The sequence below is a fragment of the Pseudophryne corroboree genome, chromosome 12, assembly GCF_028390025.1.
Source record: "Pseudophryne corroboree isolate aPseCor3 chromosome 12, aPseCor3.hap2, whole genome shotgun sequence".
NCBI lineage: Eukaryota > Metazoa > Chordata > Amphibia > Anura > Myobatrachidae > Pseudophryne > Pseudophryne corroboree.
In genome coordinates this window covers 102,642,708-102,669,037 of record NC_086455.1, presented here as the reverse complement: position 1 = coordinate 102,669,037, position 26,330 = coordinate 102,642,708, and the positions used below count along the sequence as shown (strand labels likewise).

Sequence of the window (26,330 nt, the reverse complement as noted above, 5' to 3'; positions counted from 1 at the left end):
CCATAAGTGTTCTTTATCTTCATCTCTACAACCCTCAGGTAATGACACACATAGACGATAGGGAATACAGGCACAGATATCAGCAACCACATACCTCCCCCATTCATGTATCATCAACTAAAATGTGCTCCCCATTTTGTTCAAAATCCGAAAAGAGCTCGGTAAAGTTTGACAGCCCATCCACAGACCTGTACCACAGGATAAGAAGGAATTCAAATGTATACTTCGCAATACCTCGAAGCTTGATTTACAACACGTACGGCACGATGATACATGACCCTCCAAACATGGACTCATACACACATGCTTCTGCTATCACACTAGGTCATACCCTCTTCACACCTACTCCTCTCTCCTCCCTCACCCAACCATGGAAATGAATTAACCCCTGACATATATTTTTCTCCTTTTGAAATGTTTTAGAAGGTGGCAGTTATTATTGACTGCCAAAGGGTGGACTGTCAAAGTCAGAAAAATATCCCCATACACGTTGCCATATTTGCACCGCACACTGGTCCGTGCTGCGCATGCGTACGCTCTCCCGTGAAGGCGCATACCCGCAATAGCGTGCACTCGCAGGCGCGGTATGCGTATTTACGGTAGAGTTTATGTAGTCGTAGCGTGCGACTCATTCGTTACATATTTTCACAATTAATGTAGTTTATAGATCATGATCCCTTTGATAGTTTCTGAAAGTTTGGTTAATATAGAAGGTCCCTGTTTAAAGTAATCCCTCTTTGTATTGTACGAAGGGTCTAACAGGAATCATACAGCAGTGTTTGGTACCCATCGGAAGAGTATTTAATTAGCAATATTCCGGTGTTGGTTTGGAGCGTATTAATCGCTCGTGCGAATAGTTATGGACATAAGAAGTTTATGTCCATTTCTATTATTTACTCATACTCAGGTATGCGGCGGGAAACCTAGTTTCCCACCCACCTGAGCTGTTGGAAATCGTCACAGCCCACCTGTATGAATCAACCTATGACCTTTTGTTGTGATACAGGGTCGAATTCCTTCATCCAATGGACAATGGGATTGTAGGGACTATGAGATTGCATTGTGTGTGGGGCATAAATAGGCAGGCCGACCACATCCAGCTCTCACTCTTCAACGGTTCTCATTGCTGAAAATCGGGTGCTGGATGTCCAGGCGCATGCGATCGTTTACCCTGTGCGTAAGTTTCTCTCCGTAATCATTGTCTTTCTGTGAGCCAATTTCTCTCATCTCTCTCCGTCTCTCTCTCTCTCTCTTTCCCTTCTCTTTCTCTCGTATCTCCCCTAGACTAGTATTGTATTGTATTAGATAGTATTGTATTTTGGTTAGGAAGTCTCTGTTATATTGTAGTGTATCATTTGTACTGTTATCCCCTTTTACAAGTATATTAGATATAATACAGTTAATAGGCTTTGGACCCTAAACCAGTATCTGTGTATTTCCTATAGTGTTAAGTGTTCACTTGAGCGTCGGTGACGCTCAAGCAGCTTTGTAGTTAGTCAGGTAACACAAGGTTGCACTTACACCCTGTATTCACATTAAGGTATTCCGTGTATTTCATTGGTATAAGGTTTAGACATAAAGGTATAGCGTTGTGAGCGTCTGCGCCGCTGGTGATCTCCTCGTGGTCTCGAGCGTCCGCTACGCCATAGCGAATCACTACTCTAGTCATAGCCAATAACGTGTCCTGTGATCACTGGGCCGTGAGCGAACGTGACGCTTGAGCGTCTCGCCTACGGCTGAGCGATCGTTACGCAACTAGCGTACCATTACGGTACTTCTTAAGTAAACAGCGTACAGTGTTCTTAGACTTCATAAAAGGTTGTTTATACGACAAGGGAATTTAGCATTGTCACCCTTCAAAAGGGTCTGAACCTCCGGGAGGGCAGCCAATCGTTTCTGAATGGAAATGGGCAGGGCTGAAATCTGGACCTTCACAGATCCCAACCTCAGCCCCATATCCACTCCTGCCTGCAGGAAGAGGAGGAAATGTCCCAGTTGAAATTCCACCGCAGGAAACTTCCTGGACTCACACCAAGAGACATATTTCTTCCAAATACGATGGTAATGTTTAAACGTTACCCCTTTCCTAGCCTGTATGAGGGTAGGAATCACTTCTTTCGGAATACCCTTCCGAGCAAGAATCAGGCGCTCAACTTCCATGCTGTCAAACACAGCCGCGGTAAGTCTTGATAGATGAATGGACCCTGTTGCAGCAGGTCCTCCCGAAGAGGAAGAGGCCTCGGCTCTTCTTGCAGTAGATCCAGAAGGTCCACGTACCAAGCGCGCCTTGGCCAGTCTGGGGCAATGAGGATCGCTTTAACCCTTGTTCTCCTTATGAGCTTTAAGATTCTTGGGATGAGTGGAAGTGGTGGAAACACGTACACTGACTGGAACACCCACAACAGCAGGGCGTCCACCGCCACTGCCTGAGGGTCCCTCGACCTGGAACAATAACGCCGAAGATTATTGTTGAGACGAGAGGCCATCATGTCTATTTGGGGTAGACCCCAAAGATCTGTTACCTCCTTTAAGACCTCCAGGTGGAGGCCCCACTCTCCCAGATGGAGATCGTGTCTGCTGAGGAAGTCTGCTTCCCAGTTGTCTACTCCCGGAATGAAGATGGCTGACAGCGCCAACGCGTGCTTTTCCGTCCAGAGGAGTATTCTGGTGACCTCTGACATCGCCACCCTGCTCTTCGTTCCACCCTTTCGGAACTGGCACCACAATAGGTTGGTTGATATGAAATGCCGACACAACCTTCGGAAGAAACTGCTGACGTGTCCGAAGCTCAGCTCTATCTTCATGGAAGATTAAGTATGGGCTTTTACATGACAAAGCCCCCTAACTCCGACATACGTCTAGCAGAAGCTAAGGCCAACAAAGTGACAACCTTCCACGTGAGAAACTTGACATCAACCTCCTGTAGAGGCTCATACCAGTCTGACTGGAGGAACTGCAACACCTCGTTAAGATCCCAGGGCGCCGTAGGCAGTACAAAGATGGCTGGATGTGCAGAACTCCCTTCAAAAAAGTCTGAACCTCAGGGAGGGCAGCCAACTGTTTCTGGAAGAAAATGGATAGGGCAGAAATCTGGATCTTTATGGATCCCAACCTCATTCCCATATCCACACCTGCCTGCAGGAAGAGGAGAAAACGTTCCATTTTCCAAATACGATAGTAATGTTTAGACGTTACTCCTTTCCTGGCCTGTATCAGGGTAGGAATAACCTTGTTCGGAATGCCCTTCCGAGCTAGTATCTGGCGTTCAACTTCCATGCCGTCAAACGCAGCCGTGGTAAGTCTTGATAGGCGAACGGCCCCTGCTGCAGCAGGTCCTCCCAAAGAGGAAGAGGCTTCGGCTGTCCAGCAGTAGATCCAGAAGATCCGCGTACCAAAACCTTCTTGGCCAGTCTGGAGCAATAAGGATCGCTTGAACCCTTGTTCTCCTTATGATCTTTAGCACTCTTGGAATGAGTGGGAGTGGTGGAAACACGTACACCGACTGGAAAACCCATGGAGTCACTAGGGCGTCCACCGCCACTGCTTGCGGGTCCCTCGACCTGGAACAATATCGCCGAAGCTTCTTGCTGAGACGAGAGGCCATCATATCTATTTGAGGTACTCCCCAAAGATCTGTTACCTCCTTGAACACCTCCAGATGGAGACCCCACTCTCCTGGATGGAGATCGTGTCTGTTGAGGAAGTGTGCTTCCCAGTTGTCTACTCCCGGAATGAAGATTGCTGACAGCGCCAACGCGTGTTTTTCTGCCCAGAGGATGATTCTTGTTGCCTCTGACATTGCAGCTCTGCTCTTCGTTCCACCCTGTCAGTTTATGTAAGCCACTGTCGTTACATTGTCCGACTGCACTTGAATGGCCCGATTTCTCAGAATATGGGCCGCTTGGAGAAGACTGTTGTAGACGGCTCTTAGTTCCAGAATGTTTATCGGCAGGCCGGCCTCCAGACTTGACCACCTTCCTTGGAAGGTCTCCCCTTGAGTGACTGAGCCCCAGCCCGAAGACTTGCATCCATGGTTAGATGGATCCAGTACTGAATCCCGAACCTGCGGCCCTCCAGAAGGTGAGGCAGTTGCAACCACCAGAGGAGTGAAATCCTGGCCTTTGGTGACAGATGTATTCTCTGGTGTATATGTAGATGAGATGCCGACCACTTGTCTAGGAGATCCAGTTGGAAGGACTGAGCATGAAACCTCCCGTACTGCAGAGCCTCGTAAGAGGCTACCATCTTCCCCAGAAGGCGAATGCACTGTTGAAACGAAACCCGGGCTGGCTTCAGGACATCCCGGACCATTGTTTGTATCACCAACACTTTTTCTTCTGGAAGAAACACCCTCTGCACTTCCGTGTCGAGGATCATTCCCAGAAAGGACAACCTCCTGGTTGGTTCCAAATGTGATTTTGGAAGATTCAGGATCCAACAGTGTTTCCTGAGCAGGTGGGTCGTGAGAAGAATGGACTGTAACAGCTTCTTCCTGGACGATGCATGTTTCAGTAGATCGTCCAGATATGGAATTATGTTCACCACATGTCTGCGGAGGAGAACCGTAATTTTCACCATCACCTTGAATACCCTCGGCGCTGTGGAGAGGCCGATTAGCAGGGCCTGGAACTGATAGTGACAGTTCAACAGTGCGAATCAGAGATAAGCTTGATGCGGTAGCCAAATCGGAACGTGGGAGGTACGCATCCTTGATATCCAGGGATACCAGGAATTCCCCCTCCTCCAGACCTGATATCACCGCCCTTAGAGACTCCATTTTGAACTTGGACTCCCTCAGAAAGGGGTTTAGTTATTTTAAGATCAGAATGGGCCTGACCGAACCATCCGGTTTCGGTACCACGAAAAGGTTCGAATAGTAACCCTTATTTTGCATCTGTGGAGGAACCGGTTCAATAACTCGTGCCTCCACCAACTTCTGAATGGCTGTAGGATAGCCCTGTCTGCCGGCAAACCTGATTTGAAGAACCGGTGCGGAGGGAGATCTTGAAATTTCAGCCGCTACCCCTGGGACACAATATCTTGTACCCAGGGATCCAGGCCGGACGACACCCAGACATGAGTGAAATGTCTAAGTCTCGCCCCCACCGGCCCTACCTCCAGGCTGCGCGGTCCCCCGTCATGCTGAGGACTTCGGCATACCTGAAGCAGGTTTCTGTTCCTGGGAACCCGCAGCAGCAAGTTTCTTGGATTTTGGTCGACCTCCTCTAAAGTTGGTGTTGGATGGTTTGGCCTTTCTTGCTTTAGTAACCCGAAAGGACTGAAGCAGCTGAAGAAAAAGGTTTCTTCGTAGCAGGTGCAGCGGAGGGAAAAAAGGGTGACTTACACGCTGTAGCCGTGGAAATCCACACATCCAACGCTTCCCCAAAGAGAGCCTGACCTGTGTAGAGTAGGCTCTTCACACCTTTTCTGGATTCCGTGTCAGCAGACCACTGGCGCAGCCACAGTCATCTGCGAGCTGAGACCTGCATGGAAGAAATTCCTGCAGTCATTGAACCCAGGTCCTTCATGGATTCCACCACAAATCCTGCAGAATCCTGAATGTTACGTAAAAACAAATCAACGTCACTTTTATCCATTGTATCCAAATCCTCTAGTAACGTGCCCGACCACTTTACTATAGCTTTCAAAATCCATGCACAGGCAATAGTAGGACGTAGTATCGCCCCTGAAACCGTGTATATGGATTTGAGCGTAGCATCAACTTTGCGATCTGCCGGCTCCTTTAAGACGGTAGATCCTGGAACCGGCAAAACCACCTTTTTTGAGAGTCTGGATACAGATGCGTCAACTATGGGTTGGTTATAACATTTTTTACTATCCTCCTCAGGAAAGGAAAAAGCAACCAGAACCCTTTTAGGTATCTGAAATTTTTACTCCGGATTTTCCCACGCTTTTTCAAAGATAGCATTCAATTCTTTGGATGCCGGGAAGGTTAGCGAAGCTTTCTTACTGTCTGTGAAGTAAGCCTCCTCAACCGGCTCAGGTGTTGTATCAGTAATATTCAATACATCCCTAATAGACTATCATCAACTGCAGCCCTTTAGCAAGCGATGCGGTCGCCTTGAGCACATCCCCATCACCATCCGCCGTATCAGAATCGGTATCCGTGTCATCTTGCATAATCTGGGCAAGAGCACATTTATGGGAACCTACAGAGGTAGGCCCTGAGGTAACAGAACCGGACCAAACTGACAAGAGTTCTGTAAAACCTGAGTTGCAGATTCATTCTGTGCAACCCTAGTAGAAATCTCAGCCATCATAGATTTAAAAGAGGAAAACCATTCAGGCTCCCTTGCTGGTATCTGCACTAAAACAGCGCAATCCTGATTACCTGGAATGAGATCATCCTGAGAGGACAAATCCTCTGCAGCATATGACACAGAGTCCCTAGACAAGCTAAAATGAGACCCCAAACACTCCACACACACACACGGGAGGTTAGACTGAGTTTCACCCCCAAGAATGGCAAGAGAGACACAGAGATTGGATCCAACCCACACACAGCGCTTTCAAGGTAAGGGGAGACCCCCACCTTGATAGGTTACACAGCCTGTATACAGCCTCCCCCCCCCCTTCTACAACCCACTGGTACTGTTAGAGATAGCTGGAGTTGACATGGGAGGGACTTGCTTTCACTGACAGCGCTTCTGCAGGCAGGAAAATGGCGCTGAACGCTGCGGGGTCCTCTCCGAGAAGCTCCGCCCCCTTAATGATGCCGTCTTCCCGCTCTTCTGAAGATTATATTAACCTGAGGAATTGTGCATTGTGCTGGCAGCGATCCGGGGACCCTGACAGGCTTGGAGGTCAGTGTAGGGTTTAGGCGCTGGCTCAGGGCGCCCCTCACAGCGCCGCACTATGTACCGCTGAGCCCCGGAGCGCAGTTAGCACTGCTCTCCATACCCTGTTGCCGCCATCATCACACTGGCTTCCCGCTTGCCAGGGGGGCCGGTGACTTACTCGCTACTGATCTTCTGGCTCTGTAAGGGGTGGCGGCATGCTGCGGGAGTGAGCGGTCGCCTAGGGCGGCTAACGAACATCACCCTCAGGAGCTCAGTGTCCTGTCAGCAGAGATAGTGCCAGCAGCCTCCCTGTAAAATAATAAACTCTAAAAATAAACTTTACTAGAGAAACTCTGGAGAGCTCCCCTAGCTGTGACCGGCTCCTCCGGGCACATTTTCTAAACGGAGTCTGGTAGGAGGGGCATAGAGGGAGGAGCCAGCCCACCCTCTCAAACTCTTAAAGTGCCAATGGCTCCTAGTGGACCCGTCTATACCCCATGGACTAATGTGGACCCCAGCATCCTCTAGGACGTAAGAGGAATAAGTTGTTTTCTCTCCATTTTGCTTCACTTGTAATCACTGTGTGCATATGTTCCATTACTTTGTAAGGAGGTTCAAAACACTTATAAAATAACAGTAGTAAGGATGACATTAGGTGCTCCACTGACACATGATCCTTCTGACTACTCAGGTCGCACACAGTTCATCCGTCCATTGCTAAGATAAAGAATAATTTGTGCACATAACACTATACAAAGTATTATACACACGTCTCACAAAACTCCGTTCAGGATCATGTCTCAACATCATTAAAAATTATATATTCAATATACTGCCTCTTGAATTTTTTTTTTCTTTTCCCATTTTACATAACATTGCGACTAAGATGCATTTTTCGCAAAAAGAAAAAGACGCTGAACGCTTGCAGAGTTGCACAGGACCTGCTGGATCACTTGCACCAGGCATATTGAGGCTAGATGTAGAATGATGCATCTGTAGCAGGGTCCTGACACTCATGGACTTCCAACAATCCCCTTTGGCTCCACTTTGGCACACAATTGAACAGGTCCTGCCGGGCACCCAAAAACAATTATTCTCCCCACAGATTCTAATCAAAAACTTTAGAGATGCTGCTTTGGATCTCCCCTGCTACAAAGATAGTCAAGCAGCACTGAAGGTAATCATTCTTAAAACATATTTTACGTGCTGGCATATACACATGGTATTCCTAAAATGTTAAAGTAGTAACTGTAGCTTGAACCCCAAGCCATATGTTTTGGCCATATGCAAGTTTGTGGACCCTAATAAACAGAAGAGAAAAAATAGGATTTTAATACCTATCGGTAAATCCTTTTCTCTTAGTCCGTAGAGGATGCTGGGGTCACATCAAGAACCATGGGGTATAGACGGGATCCGCAGGAGACATGGGCACTGTAAGACTTTCAAAGGGTGTGAACTGGCTCCTCCCTCTATGCCCCTCCTTCAGACTCCAGTTATAGGAACTGTGCCCAGGGAGACAGACATTTCGAGGAAAAGGATTTATTGTTAAACTAAGGTGAGATACATACCAGCTCACACCTCAAGCACGCAGTACAACATGGCATTCAACATAACGCAAGTCAGCGGCATGAACAACGTCAGCAACAGGCTGACTAAAAACGTAACACAACATGTGTTGAAACGTAACAAAAAACTGCAGATACAGTACGCACTGGGACGGGCGCTGAGCATCCTCTAGGGCAGGGGTGGGCAATTATTTCAGCTGAGGGGCCACTTGACATTTCCTGTCAGTATCCGAGGGCCACATACAAAATAGCAGCTTGCCCCACTTGCCAAAAATATAGGGACGTGGCTTCATATGGAAGGGGTGTGGGCAAAAAATAATACAGATTCATATTAGGCTGCACAATAGTCTCCATTATTCAAATTGCGCCACACAGCGCCACTTACACACATTACACCAGGTAGAGCCCCTTTTACACACATTACGGCAGGTAGAGAACCTTTTAACACATTAACATTTTATTTAGGATAATTATCGTGCAGCAAGCAAATTATCCAGTGTCTTATGGACCCTGGGGAAAGGTGTGACACGGTGACAGAATACGGTGGGGGTGACACGGTGACAGAACACGGTGGGGGTGACACGGTGACAGAACACGGTGGGGGTGACACGGTGACAGAACACGGTGGGGGTGACACGGTGACAGAACACGGTGGGGGTGACAGAATACGGGGGGGGATGACACAGTGACAGAACACGCTGGGGGTGACACGGTGACAGAACATGGGGGGTGTGACACACTGACTGAACACGGGGAGGGGGGGTGACAGTGACAGAACACGGGTGTGTGACACGGTGACAGAACACGGTGGGGATGACACGGTGACAGAACACGGGGAGGGGGGGATGACACGGTGACAGAACACGGGGAGGGGGGGGTGACAGTGACAGAACACGGATGTGTGACACGGTGACAGAACACGGGGGGTGTGACACAGTGAAAGAACACGGGGAGGGGGGGTGACAGTGACAGAACATGGTGGGGGTGACACGGTGACAGAACATGGGGAGGGGGGTGACAGTGACAGAACACGGGGGGTGTGACACAGTGACAGAACACGGTGGGGGTGACAGTGACAGAATACGGATGGGTGACACGGTGACAGAACACGGGGGGTGTGACACAGTGAAAGAACACGGGGAGGGGGGGTGACAGAACACGGTGGGGGTGACAGTGACAGAACACGGGGGGGTGACATGGTGACAGAACATGGTGGGGTTGACAGCGACAGAACACGGGGAGGTGACACAGTGACAGAACACGGGGGGTGTGACACAGTGACAGAACACTGGGAGGTGACACAGTGACAGAACACGGGGGGTGTGACATAGTGACAGAACACGGGGGTGTGACATAGTGACAGAACACGGGGGTGACACGGTGACAGAACACGGTGGTGACACGGTGACCGAACACGGTGGGGGTGACACGGTGACAGAACACGGGGGGTGACACAGTGACAGAACACGGGGGGGTGACACAGTGACAGAACACGGGGGGGGGGGGGGGACATAGTGACAGAACACGGGAGGGGCTAGTACAGCGAGAGCTAAAGATCTCTCCCCCAAACCTAAAAACAGTCTGACGCCCCTGCCCGCACACACAAATATATGCACACTATCACACACACACACACACACACACTTTCTTTCACTTTTCCCATTAACTTACTGATCTGGCTGGCAGTGACAGGAAGGATGGATCTGTAGCAGTCTGGCTCTTGTCCCGTGTAGCTCCGCCCCCTGAGGTCCCGTGTAGCCCCGCCCCCTTCTCGGCTGAACACAGCCGTTGTCACTGGGGACTCTGGAGGAGGCTGCTACAACGCAGCAGCAGCAGTAGCAGGGGAGAGAGGCGCCGCTGGCAGCTTGGAGGAACTGCAGTGCAGAGCAATGACAAGCAGCTCAGCCGGTCGGGACGCTTGTCATTGCTCCCTGTTGGGAGGCAGTGGGCCGGGCAGGATTGGTTTGCGGGCCGCATCCGGCCCGCGGGCCGTATTTTGCCCACCCCTACTCTAGGGACTAAGAGAAAATTATTTACCGGTAGGTATTAAAAACCTATTTTCTCATACGTCCTAGAGAATGCTGGGGTCACATCAAGAACCATGGGGTTATACCAAAGCTCTAGAACGGGCGGGAGAGTGCGGATGACTCTGCAGCACCGATTGACCAAACATGAGGTCCTCATCAGCCAGGGTATCAAACTTGTAGAACTTCGCAAAGGTGTTTGAACCCGAGCAAGTAGCCGCTCTGCAAAGTTGTAATGCAGAGACCCCCCGGGCAGCCGTCCAGGACGAGCCTACCTTTCTGGTAGAATGGGCCTTCACCGATTTCGGTAACGGCAATCCAGCAATAGAATGAGCATGCTGAATCATATGACAGATCCAGCGCGCAATAGTCTGCTTGGAAGCAGGAGCCCCAATCTTGTTGTGAGCATACAGGACAAACAGAGCCTGAGCCGTTCTGGTGACATAAATTTTCAAAGCTCTGACTACATCGAGAAACTTCCATTCCAGCAAGGCATCAGTAGCCACTGGCACCACAATAGGTTGGTTCAAGTGGAACGACAAAACCACTTTCGGCAGAAATTGCTGACGAGTCCTCAACTCTGCTCTATCTTCATGAAAGATCAAATAAGGGCTCTTGTGAGACAAGGCCGCTAATTCAGACACCCACCTTGCGGATGCCAAGGCCAACAGCATGACCACTTTCCAAGTGAGGAATTTCAACTCTACCTTCTGTAAAGGTTCAAACCAATGAGATTGAAGGAACTGCAACACCACGTTAAGATCCCACGGTGCCACTGGGGGCACAAAGGGAGGTTGGATGTGTAACACGCCTTTCACAAAAGTCTGAACTTCTGGAAGGGAGGCCAATTGTTTTTGGAAGAAAACCGATAAGGCTGAAATTTGTACTTTAATTGAGACCAACTTTAGGCCCGCATCCACACCAACTTGTAGAAAATGGAGAAAACGTCCTAACTGAAATCCGTAGGAGCATTACTGGATTCACACCAAGACACGTATTTTCTCCAAATACGGTGGTCATGTTTAGACGTTACTCCTTTCCTGGCCTGAATAAGAGTGGGGATGACTTCCTTGGGAATACCCTTTCGGGCTAGGAACCGGCGTTCAACCGCCAAGCCGTCAAACGAAGTTGTGGTAAGTCTTGGAACACGCACGGCCCTTGCTGTAACAGATCCTCCCTCAGAGGAAGAGGCCAGGGATCTCCTATAAGTAATTCCCGAAGATCTGGATACCAAGCCCTCCTTGGCCAGTCTGGACAATGAGGATCACTTGAACCTTTGTTCTTCTTATGATCTTTATTACTTTTGGAACGAGTGGAAGAGGAGGAAACACATACACCAACCGAAACACCCACGGTGTCACTAGGGCGTCCACTGATATTCCTTGAGGGTCTCTCGACCTGGAACAATATCTCTGAAGTTTCTTGTTGAGGCGAGACGCCATCACGTCTATTTGAGGAATTCCCCAAAGACTCGTCACTTCTGCAAAGACCTCTTGATGAAGACCCCACTCTCCTGGATGGAGATCGTGTCTGCTGAGGAAGTCTGCTTCCCAGTTGTCCACTCCTGGAATGAAGATCGCTGACAGAGCGCTTGTATGCCTTTCCATCAAGCGGAGAACCTTTGTGGCCTCTGCCATTGCCGCTCTGCTCTTTGTTCCCCCCTGGCGGTTTATGTACGCTACTGCTGTTATGTTGTCCGACTGAATCAAGACGGACCGATTGCGAAGATGTTCCACTTGCAGAAGGCCGTTGTAAATGGCCCTTAGCTCCAGAACGTTTGTGTGTAGACAAATTTCCTGGCTTGACCATCTTCCCTGGAAGCTTTCCCCCTGTGTCACTGCTCCCCAGCCTCGGAGACTCGCATCCATGGTCACTAAGATCCAGTCCCGGATCCCGAACCTGCGTCCCTCTAGGAGATGAGAGCTCCTAGAGCCACCACAGGAGTGAGATTTTGGTCTTGGAAGACAGGATTATCCTTCGGTGCATGTGCAGATGGGACCCGGACCACTTGTCCAACAGGTCCCACTGAAACACTCTGGCATGGAATCTGCCAAACTGAATGGCTTCGTAGGCCGCCACCATCTTCCCCAGCAACCGAGTGCATTGATGGATCGATACTTTTGCTGATTTCAGAAATTGTTTGACCAGGTTCTGAATTTCCATAGCCTTTTCCACTGGAAGAAAAACTCTGTAATTCTGTGTCCAGAATCATTCCCAAGAAAGATAGCCGTCTCGTCGGAACCAACTGTGACTTTGGCAAGTTTAGGAGCCAACCATGTTGCTGCAGAATTGTCAGGGAGAGCGTAATGTTCTGCAGTAATTGGTCCTAGGATCTCGCCTTTATCAGGAGATCGTCCAAGTACGGGATAATTTTGACTCCTTGCTTGCGCAGGAGAACCATCATTTCGGCCATTACTTTGGTGAAAATCCTCGGAGCCGTGGACAGACCAAACGGCAACGTCTGAAATTGGTAATGACAATCCTGAACTGCATCAGGTAAGCCTGATGTGGAGGATAAATGGGAACATGTAAGTAGGCATATTTTATGTCTACCGACACCATAAAATCCCCCTCCTCCAGACTGGAGATCACTGCCCGGAGAGATGCCATCTTGAATTTGAATTTTCTTAGGTAGAAATTTAGGGATTTGAGGTTCAGGATTGGTCTGACTGAGCCGTCTGGCTTCGGGACCACGAACAGGCTCGAAAAAAAGCCTTCTCCCTGTTGCGATGGGGGAACCCTGACAATGACTTGATTGTGACACAATTTTTGTATTGCGGCGCATACCACCTCCCTGTCCGGAAGAGAAGCTGGTAAGGCCGATTTGAAAAATCGGTGAGGGGGAACGTCTTGAAACTCCAGTTTGTACCCCTGGGACACTATTTCTAAAACCCATGGGTCCAGGGCCGAACGAGCCCAGAACTGACTGAAGAGCTTGAGACGTGCCCCCACCGGTGCAGACTCCCGCAGAGGAGCCCCAGCGTCATGCGGTGGATTTGGCAGAAGCCGGGGAGGACTTCTGCTCCTGGGAACTGGCCACGGGCGGTGATCGTTTACCTTTTCCCTTTCCTCTAGTAGCAAGGAAGGAAGACCTTTGGCCTTTTCTGTATTTATTGGGCCGAAAGGACTGCATCTGATAGTGGTGTGCTTTCTTTTGTGGTGCAGGCACATAAGGTAAAAATTATGACTTACCCGCGGTAGCCGTAGATACCAAATCAGCGACGCCGTCACCAAACAATACACCACCTTTATACGGCAGAGACTCCATAGCTTTCTTAGAGTGAGTATCAGCATTCCATTGATGAATCCACAATGCTCTCCTAGTTGAGACTGCCATGGCATTGGCCCTTGATCCCAAGAGGCCAATATCCCTCGCAGCTTCCTTTAGGTAGACTGCAGCGTCCCTGATATAACCTAGTGTCAAAAGAATGCTATCCCTATCCAGGATATCTATTTCAGATGACAAGTTATCTGCCCATTTTTCGATAGCGCTACTCACCCACGCAGAAGCAATGGCTGGTCTGAGTAGCGTACCCGTGGTGACATAAATGGATTTCAATGCATTTTCCTGCCTATGATCCGCAGGTTCCTTTAGGGCTGCCGTGTCAGGGGACGGAAGAGCCACCTTTTTGGACAGCCGTGATAGAGCTTTGTCCACAATGGGGGGGGGGGGGGTGACTCCCATTTTTTCCTATCCCCAGAGGGAAACGGATACGCCACTGGAATCCTTTTGGGAATCTGAAACTTTTTGTCAGGATTTTCCCAAACCTTTTCACAAAGCGTGTTCAGTTCATGAGAGGGAGGAAACGTTACCTCAGGTTTCTTTCCTTTATCCATACAGACCCTAGTATCAGGAACAGCAGAGTCCTCAGTGATATGTAATACTTCTTTTATTGCCACAATCACGTACTGAATGCTCTTAGCCAGTTTTGGATCTAATCTGGCATCACTATAGTCGACACTTGAGTCAGTGTCCGTGTCGGTATCCGTGTCTGCCAGCTGGGCAAATGAACGTTTTTGTGACCCCGAGGGGGTCTGGACTTGTAACAACACATCCTCTACGGATTTCTTCCATGCCTGGTTCTGAGACTCATATTTATCCAATCTCTTATTTATCAGAGCCACATTAGCATTCAAAGCACCCAAAACATTCACCCAATCAGGTGTCGGCGGTGCCGACAGGGTCACTCCCACAGCCGTTTATGTCCCTAACATAGTCTCCTCCTGGGAAGAGCACTCCGCCTCAGACATGCCAACACACGTGCACCCAACACCCACAGACACACTAGGCCTATAGGGGACAGACCCACAGTAAAGCCTGTCAGAAGGACACAGAGGGAGTTATTGCCAGCTCACACCCCAGCGCTCAATCCCGATCTGAAACACCACTGAAAATGCCCCAGACATGCAGCGCTTTTATAATTAACATATAATGCACCAAAATAACTGTGTGCCCCCCCCCCCCCCCCCCCCCGTTTTTCACCCTGATGTCTCTGCAGCCTTGTGTAGAGAAAATGGCGCCGGGCTGTGTGCTGTGAGGGCTAAGCTCAGCCCCCGTAATGGCCCGTTTCAAACCCGCTCTTTTCAAATAAATTTTTATACTGGCGGGGGTCCGGACAGTGCCCTGGCACTATGTCCGCTCTTGCCAGTTACTTATAAAGGTCATATATGCTGCCCATGGCGCCCCCCCTGCGCCCTGCACCCTGTAGTGCCGCTGTGTGTGGAAGCATGGCGCGCAGCGTGCGAGCGCTGCGGTACCTCAGAAGCCGTCACTGAAGTCTTCTTTTCTTCTTCTGCTCACCTGTCTTCTGGCTCTGCAAGGGGGGTGACAGCGGGCTCTGGGAACGAGCATCTAGGCGTACCTAGCGATCAGACCCTCAGGAGCTAATGGTGTCCTGTAGCCAAAGAAGCAGAGCCTTTAAACTCACAGAAGTAGGTCTGACTTCTCTCCCCTAAGTCCCACGAAGCAGGGAGACTGTTGCCAGCAGTACTCCCTGAAAATAAAAAAACCTAACATAAAAGTCTTTTTCAGAGAAACTCAGTAGAGCTCCTCAGAGTGCATCCAGTCTCACTGGGTACAGATTCTAAACTGGAATCTGGAGGAGGGGCATAGAGGGAGGAGCCAGTTCACACCCTTTGAAAGTCTTAAAGTGCCCATGTCTCCTGCGGATCCCATCTATACCCCACGGTTCTTGATGTGACCCCAGCATCCTCTAGAACGTATGAGAAATGCTCATGATCACAAACTATTTTCAGACTGAAACCAAACAAACAAAGCAGAATCAAAAGACACTGGAAAATGTTAATGGTTTTGGAATTACACTAATATATGTCTAAAAGCGCACACCACCAAAAAATAGTTTCTGAGTGTCTCTTAAGTGAAAAGCCATTCATGTCATATTGCTTAGGTTAGAAAACTATTTTTTATGTTCAGTAGCAAACAATTTTGGATGCTGAATTACCTCTTGATAAGTCTTTGTGTATTTCTGTATTCAACACAGCAAAACATGGATCCAGCCCATTTTCAATTAATGATATTAATTCAGGCTTCAGACACAGCGTACCTGGAAACAATTCGTAAAGTTTTAATAATTCATATCATACAGTATATTTGTGTTGCTTTCATCTTCTCCCAAATCATTTGTGTACATTTGTTGTTAAAACCACCCTTAATAGATCAGAAACATAGCATTTTGACGGCAGATAAGAACCACTTGACCCATCTAGTCTGCCCTAAACACATGTATATGCACAAACTTCGGATGCCCTGGAACAGGGGGAGGGAAAGAGTGCAGCATGTGGTGATGAGGGGTGGTCTTCAGGTTGCCGGCTGTCGGGATCCCGGCGCCGGAATCCCGCCACCCGGCATACCGACACTTTTTCTCCCTCTTGGGGGTCCACGAACCCCCTGGAGGGAGAATAGATAGCGTGCCACCGTGCCCGCAGCGAGCCCGCAAGGGTCTCATTTGCGCTCGCCCAGCTGTCGGTATGCCGGCTGTCGGGATTCCGGAGTCGGTATGCTGGTCGCCGGGAGCCCGGCCGCCTGCATACCCTACTACACCCGGTGATGAGGGGTGTGTGTGCCTCTGGTCTTGTCTGTACAATGAGCCAGATGTATTAAGCCTGGACAGGTGATAAGGAAGTGATTAGTGGAAGGTGAAAGCACACCAGCCAATAATTACTGGTTTGACAAATGACAGTTAGGAGCTGATTGGCTGATGCATTATCACCTTCCACTTATCACTGCTTTATCACTTCTGCAGGCTTAATACATCTGTCCCAGTGTTCCTTGTCACTATCTCCCCGTCACCCCTGCCTCACACCAGTCACCCATTAACTCCCCGTCACCCCTGCCTCCCCCAGTTACTCACTATCTCCCAGTCACTCACTCTTGCTCTGTACAAGTGCGTGGCCATGCTCTTTTCTTGTGAAACCACACCCCTTTTTGTGGCGCATGCCTTCGGCGTGCACTGTCCCTTTAAGAAGTTTATCCCATCAAGGGGCGCCAACATTTATTTCTCCTGCAGGGTCCACAGACTATCCACAGGATAAACATTGGGATATGAGGTAGCGTCAGCGGATTGGCACTAACGATCAAAGCTTTCGGCCTCCCAGAATGCAACGGGCCTGTCCCCGTCTCCTGGTTCAGGCAATTCAGTATTTTGTTTGGTGCAGCAGGAGCCGGACCATGGTCAATGGGCTGCTGGTTTTTAGCAGCCATAAGTTTATTTTATTTTTATAGTTTTATTCTTTTTGAGCGATCTTTCTAAAAAGAGTCTTATACGTATCTTATAAAGAGTCGCTCCAACAACTCCCCGCCAGGTCGCGACAAGGCTTACCCACGTGTACAGTGCTGTTTTGGTGGGCATCTGTGTAGGATGTACTAGCAATTCCAGCAGACGTTATCAGGCTGTGGCCGGAGCACGGGGAGAAGGTAAGGCGCTGGTTCCGCTTAGCTGGGGAGATGCGAGACACAGCCGCACTCTTTTCGGGATGGAGCCTACCAAACAGTCGCTGACACGTCTGCCACCTCGGGTAGACCAGCGCTAGGCCCCAGGGATCATAAGCTCCAAGGATTAGTGTGAGGCTGGGATCCCTGGGGGTTGAAGTCAGCAGTGGGGAGTAAGATGTTCCTTGTCGCCCCTCCCCCCGGCTCATGATCAGTTTCCCACCATGAACTAATTTCCCGCTTCCGTCTGAGACGCTGTGCATCAAAAGGGACCCAGTCACAGCATAGGCAGCTGTGTGACTGGTGCATCGGTGTTCACTTGGGCATCTGTGTTGAATGTTGGGTTCACTGGGCGTTTGTGTTCACTATATGCGTCTGGATCCACTCAGCGTCCACTAACGTATTGATCGATCCTGGAAGCTGGATGAAATCTCCATGTATCCCACTCTCCTGAGCCAGGTGATGCAACACTAAGGGGGTCATTCATGCGTGGCCGGACCGTGCAGGGAGTGGCCTACAGCGGCAGCGTGACGTCTCACGCAGCCACTGCGGGCCAGGGAGCGATGAGTAGCTCCCGGCCAGCACGCTAAAGCTGCGCTGGCCGGGAGCTACTCTTAAAGTGCAAAGGCATCGCCGCTGTGCGATGCCTTTGCACTTCTGCGGGGGAAGGGGGGCGGCACTGACCTGCGGGGCGGACTAGCCCTGTGCTGGGCGTCCCCCCGCAGTTCTGAGTTCATGTGCTAAATTTAGCACAGCTACGATCAACTCGTGATGACCCCCTAAATCTCTACCTACCATTGGGTACGAGTAGTTGGATAGGTGCCTGATGCATATGAGTCTATAAACTATTGCTGCCGTTTCTTTCGCTGTGCGACTGAATACGTTAAAAGTCCTATATACAGATGGGTTCATGTTTATCTTGACCTTTAATAGGATTAACTGAGATTGGGCAGTCTGACTTAATCCCCTGCTGTAATGATTTAATCCCCTGCTGTATTGTTCTCTGTATTGTATTGCAGCTGAGAACAATAGTTGAAGGGTTTATGTTAATAAACCATGTTGTGCCTAGGCGCAGCAAACTAGCCAAGATAACAGTGGACCCATCTGTAAAAGGTAATGCAGTAATATGTTTTTCCTACATACCTGAAATGTATCTGTAGTTGAATATGTGCTCATATTGACTATACTAATGTATAACTTGTGAGTAATTGCTAGTGTGATTGCCTACTTTACTATTTCTTGTCAGTTTCTGTGTATAATACCAATCTACAATGCTGGTGCAAGTCAGGGAGGGATCGGATTGTATGTCACTTTGACAAGCTTTAAAGTGATTTCAGTCACAAATTGTGTAGCTAATACCATACAGGTGTGTGATTTGTTTACTAAGTCTAGGAGAGGCAAGGGTGAGGAGGATACACTCTCCACAGCAGCACCAACACTGATTTCATGTTTGTCCTGCAAAGCTGGGTTAACCTCTCAGGATCTGGTTCAAAATGGATTATGTGCAAATTGTTTTAGCTTTCATCAAAGCCTCCTGAATAATCAAAGGCAGGCACAGGTTCAAATCTTACCCCCATGGGCTGCTTTTGCACAGACATTATCCAATATAGCTGAGCGGATAGCTCAGCTCCTATACCAGGGATAGGTTACCCTATTCACCCTTACATGCAACATTCTCCCTGGGTTTTATCACATCCAGTCCAGGAATCTGCAACCTTTCAACAAAAACAGGCTGAAAGGCCTGGGGGAAGGTAAATCACAGTCTACACGTGTTTCAGATGGGGACTCGTCGGAGGATGAGGATTCCTCGCATTCTGGTTCTGCATACAAAGATGAGGCTGAAGGTCCCAGCTCAGTGGATACACCTGAGCTAATTAGTGCTATGAAAGCCATTCTATCCTTAGAGGAAGCAGCAAAGCCTTTGTTAAAATCCAAGGCTCCTGTGTTTAAATGTCCCAAAACAGTCAGAACTGAATTTCCAGAGTCAGAACAACTGATGGAGATTATGCAAGAGGCTTGGGTCATACCCAGTAAGAAGTTTAGAATTCCAAAGAAATGGAATTCCTATTATCCTATTCAAGCTGGGGACTGTTTAAAGAGGGAGTTGGCTCCCATAGTAGATACACACGTCATTCGATTGGTGCACTAAACTACATTTGCCTTCAACATCATTAAATGATGTTATGGATAGAAAAATAGATGTTTTTTTTTTTTTTTAAAAAGCCACTTTCTCGTCGGTGCAATTGTAAGACCAGCCATGGCTTCAGCCTGGATGGCAAAAGCAGTGGCGGCCTGGGCTGATGCATTGGAGGATGACCTTTCATTGACATCTAGAGAGCAAAAATCCCAAATTACACATATTAAACAGGCGGCTATTTTTATGGAAGAAGCAGCCTTCAGAAAGTATTTTTACCTCTGAACAAAATATCCACAATACAGTCGAGGATTCAGGAGCTGCTACACAGTCAAAGGGCATCCATTCACGCAGCTACGCGTGTGATGGGATCAAAGGTGTTGACACACAACGTGGTGGAGTATGCGCAATTCCACTCCAGGCCTCTTCAACATCTGATATTTCCAAATGGAATGGGTTACACAAGACAAAAACTCAGACTATGGTCCTTCCTCTGGAAGTACGGAGGTCGTTAGCCTGGTGGCTACAGACATCCCATCTGGACAAAGGGAGACCCTTTTGGATCTCAGATTGGGAGGTTCTGATAACGGATGCCAGTCTTCAGGGCTGGGGAGCAGTGTCAGGAAAAAGTTGCTTCCAGGGACAGTGGACCAAGGAAGAAAGTTGCCTGCCAATAAATATATTGGAGCTTCGGGCCATATATGTGGCACTCATTCAGGCAAAGGACATTCTTCAGGGGAAACCAGTTCAAATTCGCTCGGACAATGCAACGGCAGTAGCGTACCTCAATCATCAATGAGGAGCTCGCAGCCAAAAGGCAATGAAGGAGCTAAGCCACACGTTAAGGTGGGCAGAACTTCATCATCCAGCCTTGTCTGCTGTGTTCATTCTAGGAGTCCTAAACCGGGAAGTGGATTTTCTCAGTCAACACGCCATTCATGCAAACGAATGGGCTTTACACCCCGAGGTCTAACAGACTCTGGTAGATAAGTGGTGGTTACCGGAGATAGATCTCATGGCTTCCCGTCAGTACAACAAAGTTCCCGCAAATGGGTCAAGGACAAAGGATTCCAAAGCGACCTTTGTGGATGCCCTGTCAGTAAGATGGGATTTTCATCTGGCATATGTGTTTCCACCGATCGCCCTCTTGCCCAGGGTGATGCGAAGGTAAAATAGGGAAATGGCTCCAGCTTGGCCCAGAAGACATTGGTACACAGATCTGCAGAGGATGTCGGTGGATACTCCTTTCCTACTCCCTCAATGTCCAGATCTACTGCCTCAGGGTCCCTGCTATTACAAGAACCTGGATCGGCTGTCTTTGACGGTGTGGCTCTTGAGACTTCCATCCTGAAAGCAAGTGGATTCTCACAACAGGTAATTCAAACAATGCTTAGAGCAAGGACACCATCCTCAGTTCACATTTATTACCGAATATGGCAAGCCTATATTCAATGGTGCATTGACAGGAAATTTGACCCTAGATCTTTCAAAGTTTCCAGAGTCCTAGCATTCCTTCAGGCAGGAATGGACAAAGGTCTACGGGTGGCTTCCTTGAGAGTTCAGGTGTCAGCATTGACTGTATGGTTTCAAAAGAAAAATTGCTAACCTACAGGATGTTCGCACTTTTTTCCAAGGAATGCTTCACATCCAACCTCCTTCTGTTCCTCCTACAGCTCCTTGGGAACAAAGTTTAGTCCTCTAGGCGCTTCAAGTTGTCCCATTTGAACCACTGAAGCAAGTGGATCTTAAATGGTTGACAGCTAAAGTTCTCTTTCTACTGGCTATTGCTACAGCTAGAAGAGTTTCAGAGTGTCGCCGTCCTTTTCTGATATTTCATCTAGGATAGAGCGGTTTTCAGAACTAAATCTGGTTATATTTCTAAGGTGGTGTCTAAATTCCATCTTAACGAAGAAACTGTAGTCCCGGCTTTCCAAGGGCCGGACCTTTCTGCCGGAGATGCATCATTGGACGTAGTCCATGCTTTTAGGATCGACATGGATCGTACCCAGTGCCATCAGAAAGACAGACACTCTCTTTGTTCTCATTTGACAAGAGAGGATGGCCTGCTGACCAGCAAACACTGGCGAGGTGGCTTTGGTTGACTATTTCAGAAGCATATTCTTAAGCTGATCTCCCTATTCCGGCTAATGTCTCTGCTCACTCTACTCATAAGGTAGGTCCTTCATGGGCAGCACAACGTGGTGCTTCAGCTGAACAGATATGTAAGGCAGCCACATAGTCTACCATTAACACATTCATTAGACATTATGCCTTTGCCTCTCAGGACACTGCATTCGGGCGATGGATTCTCCTGTGCAATCAGGAGCGTCTCCTCCACTAAAATTGCTTTGGGACATCCCAATGTTTATCATGTGAATAATCTGTGGACCCTGCAGAAGAACTATGTAGTTATGGTAGACCGTCGATAACTCTATTTCTCCTAAGTCCACAGAATCCATAGGGATCCCACCCTGATGCACCTGATTTGAGGATCCTTACACCTACTAACCTCTTCCTTCTTGTACTTAAGTGTGTGTATGTGTATTCTTCTCGCCTGATTAGGGCTCTCTATGATGCTCCTGCCTTAAGCTTTGGAAAACAACTGAATTGCCCGAGCCAGGAGGCAGGGATATAGGGGACTGGCCCTTTGCATTCTGGGAGACCCGAAAACTTTGATCGTTGGTGCCATATCCCAATGTTTATCTTGTGGATACTGTGGACTTAGGAGAAATAGAGTTATCGACAATAAGTCTACCATAACTACATATTTTTGCTTACCAAAAAACAAACAATAAAACTGGACTGACCCTGAATGTGGGATGAAACCATAATACCCAGAGGAGAGTATGGAGCAAGCAGAGAAAGCATGTACATACTGCACACAGTAAGGGCTAGGGTGGGAATCAAACCCATGACCTCAGTGCTGTGAGGCAGTAATGCTAACAATTACAGTACACACATCTGTACTGCCCTAAATGTCCTCACAACTGTGATCACATATTGTACTCCAAGTATCATAATCTTATGGTGTTGGATATTAAGTATCACTAGTAACATGCAGAATCATTTGAAATCTCTACAGTTTAATTTCTTGGAAAGTACATTGCACTGGTTACTGACACCAGCGACCACATCCCCTGCTTATAACCTGTTAAAATTGTCACCTATGCCCCTCTCAGAAGTGCTGCCACTGCTGATTCGTATCCTTCTGTATTCAGGTGCAATGTTGCCAGGTCCTGTTAGATTACCCATTTTATTGCTTATTTAAAACGAGATTTATGGTAAGAACTTACCATTGTTAAATCTCTTTCTACGAGGTACACTGGGCTCCACAAGGAACAACATCGGGGTGTAGAGTAGGATCTTGATCGAAGGCACCAACAGGCTCAAAGCCTTGACTGTTCCCAAGATGCATAGCGCCACCTCCTCCATAACCCCGCCTCAGTGCACAGGAGCTCAGTTTTCATTAACTAGTCCAATGCAGTAGCAGGTAACAGAGACGGCATCGTTAGCAGCCACACACACACCACACACTCGCGACAGGAGAAGGTGTCAGCGGCTAATGCCATACCAACCCAAAGAAGCAAAGTGCGTCAGGGCGGGCGCCTTGTGGAGCCCAGTGTACCTCGCAGAAAGATTTAACAACGGTAAGTTCTTACCATAAAACACGTTTTCTGCTGCGGGGTACACTGGGCTCCACATGGAACAACATCGGGGATGTCCTAAAGCAGTTCCTTATGGGAGGGGCCGCACTGTAGCGGGCACAAGAACCCGGCGTCCAAAGGAAGCATCCTGGGAGGCAGAAGTATCGAAGGCATAGAATCTAATGAACGTGTTCACTGAGGACCACGTAGCCGCCTTGCACAATTGTTCAAGGGTCGCACCACGGCGGGCCGCCCAAGAAGGTCCAACAGACCGAGTAGAATGGGCTTTGATGGTAGCAGGAGCTGGAAGACCAGCCTGTACATAAGCCTGTGCAATCACCATTCTAAACCATCTGGCCAAGGTCTGCTTGTTAGCAGGCCAGCCACGTTTGTGATATCCAAACAGCACAAAGAGAGAATCAGACTTCCTAATGGAGGCAGATCTCTTCACGTAGATACAGAGAGCCCGTACCACATCCAAAGACCGCTCTTTGGAAGACAACTCAGGAGAACTAAAGGCTGGAACCACAATCTCTTGGTTAAGGTGGAAGGAAGACACCACCTCAGCCAAATAACCACCTCGCAAGCTGCCTAACACCTTTAGATTTTGACTATATAGTCAAAATCTTACAGATTTATCTCAGTGTGTGTACACACCATAAGTAAAACACCCTATACTTACTTAACATACTTATCAAGAAGTAAGTGAAACATTCATTTTTAACAAAGACGAATACTGGGGTCCCTTGTGCAGCCATATGAGCAAGGTTATCCGATCTATTGATCTACACTAAAAAAGGTATACAGTCAATAGGTCTACCACTAATGGTCGACAGGGTCAAAAAGGTCAACATGACAATGGTCGCCACAAGTTTTAAACTTTTTTCAACTCTTTCATACTTTACCATCCACGTTGACTACGAATGTGGTAACCTGTGGCGAGCGCAGTGAGGCTCCTTGCCCGAAGCATGGCGAATCGAAGTGGTACAGCAATAGGCTGTTTTGGTGGCAGAAAAGTGACAAAACAACCCAATAAATATATATCAGAATCCGCTTTATTGGTCAGGTATACTTGTGCATACTAGGAATTTGTCTTCGGATTGCTATACAACAGCCAAGTAGGTAACAGATAAGCAGGTGGTGGGGGCAAGTAAAGTCAGACAGATAGGTATACCGTAGGGAAACAAGTGAGTTGCATGTACGTCTAGTCAGTCAATGCTCAGGAGTTCAGCAGGAGGACCGCTTGGGGAAAGAAACTTTTGAGGCTTCTGGTGGACTTGGCAGGGACAGCCCTGTAACGCCTGCCTGAAGGAAGCAAGTTAAACATGCTGTGGCTGGGGTGTCGCTGGTCCTTTACTATCTTTGTTGCCCGATTTTTAGCTCTGGACAGGTACAGGTCCTGGACAGAGGGAAGGCCGGTCCAATGATCTTCTCTGCGGTTCTGACCATCTTTTGGAGCCTGCATCTGTCCCTCGTGCTGGCGGAGCCGTACTATACCAGTATCGAGGAGCACAGTACCGACTCCACAATCGCGGAGTAGAAGAGGAGCAGAAACTTCTGTGGGATGTTGAACTTCCTTAGTTGCCAGAGGAAGAACAACCTCTGCTGCGCTTTCCCGACAGTGGCGTCAGCATTGGACCCCAATTTAAGGTCCTGGGAGATAGTGGACTTCTTTCATGTTCCTGGGGACCACAATCGATACCACACTGTCAGCAATTGTTAGCGGAGGTGCACTAGCGGACTTCTTCCTGAAGTCCACTATCATCTCGACAGTTTTGAGGGGGTTGAGCTCAAGGTTGTTGTGGCTGCACCACTGGGCCAACCGGTCTACTTTCCGTCTATAGGCCGATTCGTCCTCGTCCTTGATGAGGCAGATGACAGTGGTGTCATCAGCGAATTTGATGATCTCTACTGATTGCACCTTTGAGGTGCAGTCATTTGTGTACAGGGAGATGAGCAGGGGTCAGAGGACACAGCTCTGAGGGGCCCCTGTACTAATGGACCACGCTTGAGAGGTGAATTCCCCCGCTTTCACCACCTGTGTCCTATCTGTCAGGAAGTCTACTATCCAGGAACAGGTAGCTTAAGGGATCCCTAGCCGAAGTAATTTGGGGTGGACGACTGTATTGAAGGCCGAGCTGAAAATCAACAAACAGGACCCTCGTGTAGGTATCGGGAATGTCTAGGTGCTGTAGAATGTAGTGCAGGCTAACTGCATCCTCGACACACCAATTCGATCGATAGGCGAACTATAGGGGATCCAGTTGGGGACCAGTCACAGTTTTCAGGTGATTCAAAACCAGACGCTTAAACGTTTTCATGGCCACAGACGTTAGTGCTATCGGCCTGTAGTAGTTCAGGTTCGTGATAGAGGGTTTCTTGGGGACCGGGACGATAGTGGACATATTGAGGCAAGTAGGGACTTTCTGTAGCTCCAGCAATTTGCTGAAGATCTTGGTGAAAATGGGGGCGAGCTGACCCGCACATGCTCTCAGGGCAGATGGTGACACTCAGTCAGGACCCGGAGCTTTTCTGGGTTTGGCTCTTTTGAACAGTGCCTCCACCTCTTCTTGGTCGCCTTGCAGTGCCTGGAGTTGGCCGTCGGTGCTCGGGGCATCATAGAGGTGATTGTTTGGGTCGCAGGGGACTTCTTTTGCAAACCTGCAATAAAAAGTGGTTCAGCTCGTCTGCTAGGTCTTGGTGCATGGTGGTGGACTTCAATGTTTTCCAGTAGTCTGTTATGGATTGCATTCCTTTCCATACAGACACGGGGTCATTGGTGGAGAGATCGTTTGTCAGCTTGTCCAAGTACCGCTTTTTTGGTAGCCTGATTTCTTTAGTCAAAGAGTTCCTAGTTCGGTTGTATAGTGCTCTGTCACCGCTGCTATAGGCCTCCTCTTTGGCCCGAAGAAGTTGCCTGACCCGGGCATTAAACCAGGGCTTGTTGATGTTCTAGATGCAGTAAGTCTTGGTAGGTACACACATGTCCTCACAGTAGCTGATGTAGAATGCGACAGTGTCTGTCAGGTCATTCAAGTTGGCTGCCGAGGCCTCGAATACCCCCCCCCCCCCCATTCCGTGCAGTCGAAGCAGGACTGGAGCTACCTCTTAGCCCCGTTGGTCCATTTCTTAACAGTCTTGACGACAGGCTTAATCGCTCAGCTTTTGTGCATACTGCAGGTAGGGAGTAGGTGGACGAGGCAGTGGTCAGATA

General features: G+C 48.7%; 1 protein-coding gene across 2 annotated transcripts in view; it reads right to left on the bottom strand.

The window, feature by feature from the left end:
- Window positions 1-26,330, bottom strand: part of LOC134980841 (zinc finger protein 354C-like) — a 55,633-nt gene that overhangs the window by 16,810 nt on the left and 12,493 nt on the right. For both annotated transcript variants that reach the window (XM_063947827.1, XM_063947826.1), the window contains exon 4: window positions 15,852-15,953. In XM_063947827.1, the coding sequence (XP_063803897.1) occupies window positions 15,852-15,953 (102 nt within the window). The remainder of the gene's footprint in view (window positions 1-15,851; window positions 15,954-26,330) is intronic.